This window comes from Bipolaris oryzae (genome assembly GCF_000523455.1).
Source record: "Bipolaris oryzae ATCC 44560 unplaced genomic scaffold scaffold_18, whole genome shotgun sequence".
In the NCBI taxonomy this organism is placed as follows: domain Eukaryota; kingdom Fungi; phylum Ascomycota; class Dothideomycetes; order Pleosporales; family Pleosporaceae; genus Bipolaris; species Bipolaris oryzae.
The window spans coordinates 107,467-116,526 of NW_006911294.1; the positions used below are offsets into that span (position 1 = coordinate 107,467).

The 9,060-nt window shown below is 52.5% G+C and overlaps 5 protein-coding genes across 5 annotated transcripts; 2 read left to right on the forward strand and 3 right to left on the reverse strand.

Annotated features, from left to right (window-relative positions):
- Positions 1-999: 999 nt before the first annotated feature.
- Positions 1,000-2,431, forward strand: COCMIDRAFT_23319 (uncharacterized protein; the record flags this gene model as incomplete). Its single annotated transcript, XM_007686314.1, has 4 exons — positions 1,000-1,012; positions 1,042-1,145; positions 1,179-1,678; positions 1,756-2,431. 4 exons carry the CDS (start codon positions 1,000-1,002, stop codon positions 2,429-2,431), a joined length of 1,293 nt encoding a protein of 430 aa, XP_007684504.1.
- A 305-nt stretch (positions 2,432-2,736) lies between these two features.
- Positions 2,737-4,023, reverse strand: COCMIDRAFT_23320 (uncharacterized protein; the record flags this gene model as incomplete). Its single annotated transcript, XM_007686315.1, has 4 exons — positions 2,737-2,870; positions 2,901-3,315; positions 3,394-3,854; positions 3,990-4,023. 4 exons carry the CDS (start codon positions 4,021-4,023, stop codon positions 2,737-2,739), a joined length of 1,044 nt encoding a protein of 347 aa, XP_007684505.1.
- A 384-nt stretch (positions 4,024-4,407) lies between these two features.
- COCMIDRAFT_33622 (uncharacterized protein) lies at positions 4,408-5,628 on the reverse strand (the record flags this gene model as incomplete). Its single annotated transcript, XM_007686328.1, has 4 exons — positions 4,408-4,558; positions 4,597-4,749; positions 4,822-5,117; positions 5,446-5,628. The coding sequence occupies 4 exons, from the start codon at positions 5,626-5,628 to the stop codon at positions 4,408-4,410; spliced, it is 783 nt and encodes a 260-aa protein (XP_007684518.1).
- Positions 5,629-6,130: 502 nt separating this feature from the next.
- Positions 6,131-7,603, forward strand: COCMIDRAFT_2209 (uncharacterized protein; the record flags this gene model as incomplete). Its single annotated transcript, XM_007686291.1, has 4 exons — positions 6,131-6,295; positions 6,351-6,526; positions 6,662-7,421; positions 7,478-7,603. 4 exons carry the CDS (start codon positions 6,131-6,133, stop codon positions 7,601-7,603), a joined length of 1,227 nt encoding a protein of 408 aa, XP_007684481.1.
- Positions 7,604-7,954: 351 nt separating this feature from the next.
- COCMIDRAFT_2210 (uncharacterized protein) lies at positions 7,955-8,521 on the reverse strand (the record flags this gene model as incomplete). Its single annotated transcript, XM_007686292.1, has 2 exons — positions 7,955-8,395; positions 8,495-8,521. The coding sequence occupies 2 exons, from the start codon at positions 8,519-8,521 to the stop codon at positions 7,955-7,957; spliced, it is 468 nt and encodes a 155-aa protein (XP_007684482.1).
- Positions 8,522-9,060: the final 539 nt, after the last annotated feature.

Sequence of the window (9,060 nt, forward strand, 5' to 3'; positions counted from 1 at the left end):
ACCTTGGTTTCCACGCTTTGATACTACCGAAAGAAGAAGGACGGTTGCCTGCACGATAGATTAGGGTACCTCAGAAGACGCAATTTCGGGTCCCCTCCTCGTGACGGACGGGACACCCGCTTTCCGCTTCTAGCGTATCACCTTCCCTCCCCCGCCTTTTCGCTATTACCACACCTTCGCCTATGTCTGCCCAAACCAACAGAAAGGCAGAGTGCGTGACTTCGCCTTTTTAATATCGACCCGTTTTTGGGGGGGAGGGGCGCAGATTGTTCCGCGAACGGGAGCAGGAGCAAAAAGGGAAAAACAAGTCGATCAAGATGGACTACCGGACGCAAAAGCCGAGGAGCGCGTGATTATGCAAGTTGGCAAGTTTTGTACTTTACGAGGTAGCGCCACGAGTGGGTAGATGGGAAACATGGCGAATCAGTAGTAGCGAGCAGGGGTGTCGAAATATTAACAAGGGAGAGAGATAAGTAGAGAGAGGTGGGGAAAGGAGCCGAGTGGCTTAGGAAGGAAAGAGCTTTCGGTTTTTTTATTTTATCCTGTTTGATATTGCCGAGTTGGGGGGGCAGATGTGTAAGTGATCTGTCAGCGCGGATGTGGACGATGCAGAAGGGGATGGGGCGGGAAAGCTGAGTGGGAGGTGAGGTTCGGACATCGGGGGGGCCAAGGACTAGTTGGGAAATTGTGGGGATGGTGGCTTGAGGGGTTACGTCATGTCAGCCGCATGGGAACGAGGAACGTTTTTGTGTGCTTGCACATGTTGTGTTTTGAAACTTGATGTGTCGAGGTGAAGTTGTATAGGAAATGTTGGGTTCGCTTCTCGGTAAGTGGAGTTTGCATTGTTACTACACAGTGATGAAGTACTAGATAAACCGAAGAAAGTTGTGGACACGAGGGTTGTACAGCAAGACTGCTAGGCAACCAGTCAGCTTGCGACGTCTACAAAGGACCCCTACGTACTCATATCCTGCTACTATCTATCTATCTATCCCAGCCATGTCCGTCTCACGTACGTATCACGATATGCAACTTTCAAAGCCACTCTCCACAAACCGAGCTACTACTACCCGTTGATCTCCCGTCGTGTACCCGCCAGCCCGCCAGCCCGACCTACCGAAACCAGGCAAGCGTTTCCGAACAACGTATGTAGTACACATCTCGTCTACGGAGTCTAGATCACCATGGGCCGTTTGGCTAGGTACGGCAGAAAGCTTGCGGACTTCCTCAATAGCATCATCCCCGCTGCCATCTTTAGCTTCATCTATCAATTCTACACCCAGAGCCTATTACCTCAGTACGTCCACTCCATCCTCCACAATTTCATCCTTCAACGGGGCACCTCAGCCCTACTCTGGAGAATCCTCGAGGCGATAACTACATTCCTACTCGCACCACACCACTTCCCACGTAAACTGTGGCTCCGTCTCCATCCGCCGCCGTGTACCCATCACAGGTGTCAGTTACAACGATATGTGTCGCCGCCACCGCCGCCACCACGCCCATGCTACATGTACATGAAACGCTTTTGCCAGCCAATAAGGCGTCTCTGTAACGTTTTTCAGTCTGAAGGCCGCTCTCAACAAGACAGCGACACGTCAGCTTTTTTGCGGCTTCCGACGGAGCTGAGGTGCATGATATACGACTATGCAAGTGGTGGCGGAAGATACGGAATAACGTACGTTGTGCATTCGTATCTGCCTAGAAGGATTGCCTTTTTTTTTCTACGCGAAATGATGTACTGACGAAGGTAAGAAGTTCCAGGGATATTGCTGCGTATGATCCGCAGGAGAAGCAGAGAGAAGATGCAGTTTCCTACGTACTCGGAGACGATGCTATCATTGCTATACACGGAAGTTGTCCGTCGATAAATTTGCTCTTAGTTTGTAGAAGGGTATGCCAAGAAGCGCGCGAGCACTTCTTCTCGACGACGGTATTCGAACTGCATCCATTGACGCCGAGTGACGGCTCCTGGGTGTATGAGTACTATGCTACTATGCTGGAGCATCCCGCATATGAATATCTACCGAAATCATTATATGTGCGTATGATGAGGAAGGCGCGGTTGCGTGTCGATATAGCGAGGTTTAGTTGCTATCGGCAGAGGCAGCCGCGTGGGCCACGTGGACGCATGGAGCCCGTGGCTGCGTATGATGAGATTGATTTGAAGAATTGTACAGAGATGCTTTTGAGAAGTTCGAGGAGATTGTGCGAGATTTTAAAGACGGCTGCGCCGAATTTGAGGGTCGTGGATGTGCATTGGGTGGATGACTTTCCGCATGCGGTTAGCGAGTGCGATATGGATATGAGGGCGAGTGTCTTGCGGCCATTTTGTGGACTTGATGGTGTAACTTTGCGTGTGAAGCAGGTAGTAATGGCAGGAAATGGAAAAGAGGAAGTTTTTCAGATGATTAAAAGTACATTTGTGTAGTTTACATAGTAAAAAAAGCCAATTCTGGAAATCATCTTAGTAAAGTAAAGGTAGAAAATATTTGTATTTTTAAATTATACACTATTTGAAGCAGATGCAGAGACCTAGTCCGGTAATTGAGTGATACCTGATATCTAAGCAAATGAAGCCATGTACTACCAGACTCCATGGATATAATCTTGATACTCCCACTTTCCTACAAACTTACGAAAGTAGCCCGCAGTTTCTAACAACATCATGTAAGAGCAGCAACCGCAACGGCCCAATAACCCGGCCATACGTGACGCTATTCGATAACGTTTGACTCAGGTATCCGGGCAATTCTCAAGGCGACACATGAAGAAAATGTCAGATTCGTGTGTTCCCAAGCCATTGCGGTGCGCACAGTCGAGGCACATGCCCTTGATATCGGCATACATCTGTTTGAGCTGACGAACGACTTGGTCATTTAGAGAGTTAGCCGACTTACAGGGACAGTTGGGGTTTTCGCAAAGCTTGGCCACAGTCCTGGTAGTAGGACCACCAACCTGCTTCAGTCGGTCCCTGACCTTCTTGATGGATTGTTTCCCGAGGGGCCACATTCCTCCGGACACGAGCGCATGAACCACAGTGCCAACACGCAACTTGAATCCTTCGCATGCGTCCTTTTCGTTCATAAGAGCACCAAGAGCTTCCTCCACTTGCTTCTGAGAGAGTATCTGGGCAGCTTTCACTTTCTCAAAGAGAGCTACTGGCAGTGTTTCATGCCCTCCCATAGCAGTGGCGATGTCCGTGATGGTTGACCGGTCTTGAATTATACTTCTTGTGACTATGTTGAACGCCCGGAACAGATCGAGGAAGTGCGTAGCAAGGATCAGCTTCTCGAAATCTGCGTCCTCTGGATTCTGCAATAGGAAGTTACATCAAAGCAAAGACTGCGTCTGGACAGCTTCTTCGCACGAGTACTTGTGGCAAGTATAAACAAAATTGGTGAATTCGGTCATATTCAGCCTCTCTGGCAGCTGGAAGATTTTGAGATGACTGATTAGGCATATCAGACAAATCGAATTCGGATCATCATCAGGGAGTGGTACAGTGCGCGGTGAACTTGTTGACAAAGCGTCACCCTTATCGGAGCCATGGCTAAACATCATGGAAAATAACCGCGAAGCATGGCTAAGGACTACAGACGAGACCAAAAGCTTGCGCAGTTCCTTTCCAGATGTTTTGTCGGTAAGTTCAAGGATAACGTCTCCTAGTTGACTTATGACTTCTGGGCGTTTTCCTCCTGTAGACGTGCCAGTGAACCTTACTGGAGTGTTAGGAACTGTAGGTCCTGCCGGGTCATCAGTAGCCATGGATTCTGCTGGGTCATCAACAGCTGTAGATCCTGCTGAACCATCAGCAGTTGTGGGCTCTGTTGAATTATCAGCAGCTATAGGTTCTGTTGGATTATCAGCAGCTATAGTTTCTGTTGCGTTATCAACAGCTGTAGTCTCTGCTGGATTATCAGCAGCCGTAGATTCTGTTGACCCATCAGAAATCGTCAGTTCAACCCGTTTCCGAGCCGAACACTCACCGTCCGTCCTACGTTTTCGCAGGTCGTAAGGCATATTGTTGCTGTGGTGCTCGTAACTGATAGGTTTTGGTTGCCCAGGCTGGAGTGAAGTTCCAGGAGAAGCTATATGAGCAACTTTTATATCTGTGGGGACTTGTGGACATTGTGGATGATCATAAGCCACTGTAACCTTGACTATCCCTTCAACCATCATTCCACTTGACCTCAAAGTCCCATTTTTGGACCATCAAGGTGTTCATATATGTGGTGTTTGTTCCGTTGATTATACTGAGCTCTTTCATAATTGTGCAAGAATCCGTTAGAAATTCTCTTCAGCGTGTTGCATTATATAGAGATGATAGTATTTCGATGTTGGAGTTGGCAGAAAACAGGTGGCCTAGAGTGGAGAGTAGAGGCCATGTGGTCGATTTTGCGCAGTTTAAGCGCACGCAAGGAAGCAGTCATTCTTGAAAGATTTACAAACATGGAGCTTGCTAAAGACGCCCAGCGATGAGTTGTTCATGGAGATTGGTGCAGGTCGTGGATGGCCGGCAGGAGATAGTGCTCGAACCATGTGTCCACAGTGGACACTGTGTAGCAGTTTGCCATTTTGCAATTGCCGTTTGACTTTAGGAAGGCACAAAACGCCACACAAACGAAGACACGACCGAAGGATGAGGTGTGGGAGAGGCAAGAGTTTCCATTCCAGCTCAAGAACGGGACATGTGCACCTTGTAATGCTCCTGTAAGCTGAGGACTAGCAGACCGCGGGATCAGTCTACTAGATCGGGAGAAGCAATGCATCGTGTCAGCTGGCGATGTGGGTTTACCATGAATTGCCGCTCGCTAGAACAATGGAGGGGCAGGCGAAGTAGTGTCGGCGCCGTGTTTCGGCCGAAAGATAAGAAGCATCTCCGGGCCGTGACCACCGAAACTCGGAGGGAACGAGGTAAACACCGACCGTCGTCCTACTTTGCTGCGAGCTTGGTTCGGCTTTTGGCGGCGACAACTCGCAGCCGCAGAAAGGCGAGACTCGACCGCGGGGGGCAGCCCCATTTGCGTCTGCCGCGGGACGGCATTTTGGGTTTCGGTCGTCTGGATCGGCTTGGCCGCGACATCATGCTCGATATGGAGTTGGGTGTGCCAGCACTGCGTCTATTACATACTCACACCCAACTAGATGTCGTGTCCACGGAGCTAAGGATGATCATTCGTGGCGCCAGTCATAGTAGCCATGGCATACTGGACACGGGTTTTTCTCTTGTATACACGCAGACACCAATACCAGCTCAATGATCAAGGGACAAGACTGCCGTGTATGCAGCAAGACACACAGCTTACTTGCATTGGAGGGGTAACTGCATACATGGATAGCCCCGCAGCCCCTCGATCAAGGTCTTGGAGGCTGATGAGATGGAGCACTCGCGTACGCGCGTGTAAGATCCCTCAAGCCCAAAACGAGGCTCGATGTACGCACCTGCACATGTGTGCCATCACGGTCGGGCAGCTGGTCCGGCAACGGAGCAATTGTATTGGCCCACTCCGTCCCATTGACTACTACGTACGCTATCCATCTCTCGCGCGAGACTTCGCGATTCCAGAATAGGAAATCAACTGCTAGTGCCCGGCTCTGGCGCATATTCGACCTGGTTCGCGCCATTGGATGCGACCCCGCACCAGGAGCAATGCGAAGTAATTCCCAAACACGACCGTCGTACCCGCAGGGGCCGCTGCTGGCCCAGCCTGTCTTTGCGCGCACCGTGTCGCATTGAATCAAGTGGGGGAAAGGGCCAACTAACTTCACACTCGGGGCCCACGACCCAAAGAGTGAAGGCGACAACACGCGTGGTGGGGGCGAGCGGAGGATATATAATGAACCCCCTCACGACCCCTCAATTACTTCCTCACAACATCAACCTCCTTTTGTACATAGATCTCGCGATCAATCGTCTTCCATATTGCCAGAGACGTCACCTCGGCCCGCAAGAGGTATTGTGACCCACGCACCCCCTCTTTTGTCCTGCTCCTTGTAGCAGAACCGCATGTGGCTTACTGATGTTGCGTCAGGAACACGTACCTTGACCTATCCTGCGTAGGATTTTATTATATATCTTCACTTGGGAACCTCGAGTCTTTGCATCTCACAAGCCCAACAACTCAAAATGGTATTTGCCCGTGCTGCCTCGCGTCTTGCCCGCCCTGCCTCGTCCCTCCTCAGCGCTCGCGCCGGACCCCGATTGACTTCGTCGCTGCGACAACCCAATGCTTTCAGAACGCTGACCGCGACTGCTTCACAACAGGGAAAAGTTCTTCTCGTCCTTTACGATGTAAGTTTTGGCAATTGGAACCCCTTTGGGTGCTGTAGTCTAACGGTGACGGTAGGGTGGCATCCACGCCGAGCAGGAGCCCCAGCTTCTCGGTACCACTGAGAACGAGCTTGGTATCAGGAAATGGATCGAGGAGCAAGGCCACGAGCTGGTAACCACCTCCAACAAGGAGGGCGAGGACTCCGAGTTCGACAAGCACCTTGTTGATGCTGAGGTTATCATCACCACTCCGTACGTCAGAGCTACCCCGCAGTGCCCACTAGGGCGGCCCCACCAGCACGCGTCAAGCTCGCTGTCGGCATGCACTAGTAATGCAAACACCATGATGTGAGGGAACGTTTCGGCTAATTGCTCGGGGATCAACAGTTTCCACCCCGGTTACCTTACCGCAGAGCGTCTCGCCAAGGCCAAGAACTTGAAGCTTGCCGTTACTGCTGGTATCGGATCTGACCACGTCGACCTCAACGCCGCGAACAAGACAAATGGCGGTATCACCGTCGCCGAGGTTACTGGCTCCAATGTCGTCTCTGTCGCCGAGCACGTTGTCATGACCATTCTGGCCCTTGTCCGCAACTTTGTCCCCGCCCACGAGCAGATTGCCAAGGGTGAATGGAACGTTGCTGAGGTCGCTAAGAACGAGTACGACCTCGAGGGCAAGGTTGTCGGAACCGTTGCTGTCGGACGTATCGGAGAGCGTGTGCTCCGCCGTCTCAAGCCTTTCGACTGCAAGGAGCTGCTGTACTTTGACTACCAGCCTCTGTCCGCGGAGAAGGAGAAGGAGATTGGCTGCCGCCGTGTTGAGAACCTCGAGGAGATGCTTGCTCAGTGCGACGTTGTCACCATCAACTGCCCGCTGCACGAGAAGACACGGGGTCTGTTCAACAAGGAGCTCATTTCCAAGATGAAGAAGGGCTCGTGGCTGGTCAACACTGCCCGTGGTGCCATTGTTGTCAAGGAGGATGTCGCACAGGCTCTCAAGGACGGCCACCTTCGTGGATACGGTGGTGATGTCTGGTTCCCTCAGCCCGCTCCCAAGGACCACCCACTCCGCTATGCGACCAACCCATGGGGTGGCGGCAACGCCATGGTTCCCCACATGTCGGGTACCTCCATCGACGCACAAAAGGTAAGATTGAGCCAAAAAGAGAGTTGCGGCAAGGATGATACTGATTATGACTGCAGCGTTACGCCGACGGCACCAAGGCCATCCTGGACGAGTACTTCTCTGGCCGCCACAACTACCGGCCCGAGGACCTTATCGTACACAAGGGCGATTATGCGACCAAGGCGTACGGTCAGCGCAAGTAAACGGGCCACACTGGCATGTGTGGCAGGCTAGCGACCATTTTGAGCGATTTGGGACGAATTTCCTTTTAGTTAACAGGGCGCTGGATGTAATCACCCGCCCAACCCCCATGTATATGAATATATTCACTGAAAGTCTATGCATGTTTCGCCGATGAGTGATGTCTAAGACTGTATGCGTGGTTTATGCAAAACTTTGGCTTTGTTTTAAGCCTAGAACATGGCATGGGTGTTTGTGTTTGTGTTTGCTAGGAAACGGTATCAGACCAAGGAAAGGAATCAGATTATAGGTAAATGCAAGGTGAGGAAGAAGGTGTGTCTTTTTTTAGGGGATTGGCAGTGGAGGCGGTGGTGTCATGGGTGCCGTGAGCGCGAAGGGCGGGTGTCGTCATCGCTCTCATCCTCGCTGTCGTCCTTGAAGCCTTCCTCAAGGTCCCTGCCAAGACGAATCTCGTCGTCCATCATGCTTCTGCGCTGCTCAAGGGCCTCTCTCCTCCTTTCGTCAATCGGGTCAAAGCCGACCATGCCCTCGCCCTCTTCATCGTCAAAGAGCTCGTCGTCGTTCTGGCTGTTTCCGTGGACGACGCCGCGCTGTCTCACCCAGGCCGAAGGGGCAAACAGGCCGTATAGCGCGTCGGAGAGTTTTGTGCGCCAAGAGGTTGGGAAGTCGGTGACGCCTGGGGTCACAGGCAGGTACTGGCTGTAGCGGCTGCGGTGGCGGCGCACAAAGGGCAGGATGATAAGGGCGAGCAGGACATAGAGGATGGCGGCGAGGAAGAGCGGCACGAGAATGGTCTTTGGGGCGCGTGGTTTTGTCAGCCATGTCACGTCTCTCTCTATGTATGTATTTATGTACGGTGTTTGTATGTGGAGTATACAGTAGTCCAAACTCACCTTTAAGAAATGCGTCGAGCCCGCCATGACTGCGGATGCATGTATGTGGAGAGAGAGAGAGGTCTAGTGGGCGAAGAGGCGGGCGACGCGGGACTGCGACTGTCTAGGCCGGGCCACGGATCTGGATCGCTGAGACACGAGGGGCCAGAGACGTCAGAGAGGTGTGACAGGCGACAGGCGGTTATGCAGGCGGCGGTGGGAGGGTGCCTGCTGCGCCACAGCTCACTTTGGTCCCGCGCAAAACGGACAGACGCGTTCTGGGCTTTTTTTGGGGGGGGGGACAGGATGGGAGAATGAAGGTTTGCGGATGGGGTTGGGTTGGCCGGGAATGGCTTGGAGCGGCCAGGCGTAGGAGCTAGGGGGCTCCCTACTCTTACTTACTGTGTACTCTACTCGTACTCGTACGGTGCCTGCAAACTACGGGCTATGGCGCCACGCCCACACGGACATTGCAGATTGCGCACGTCTCAGGAGAACGTCGGGGCCAGGGCGGGCGGGCCTCAGGCCACGGCTCTCACGCACATACACGGACGAGACAGTTGCGGAGCGGCCCTCTGCGCGCTGTA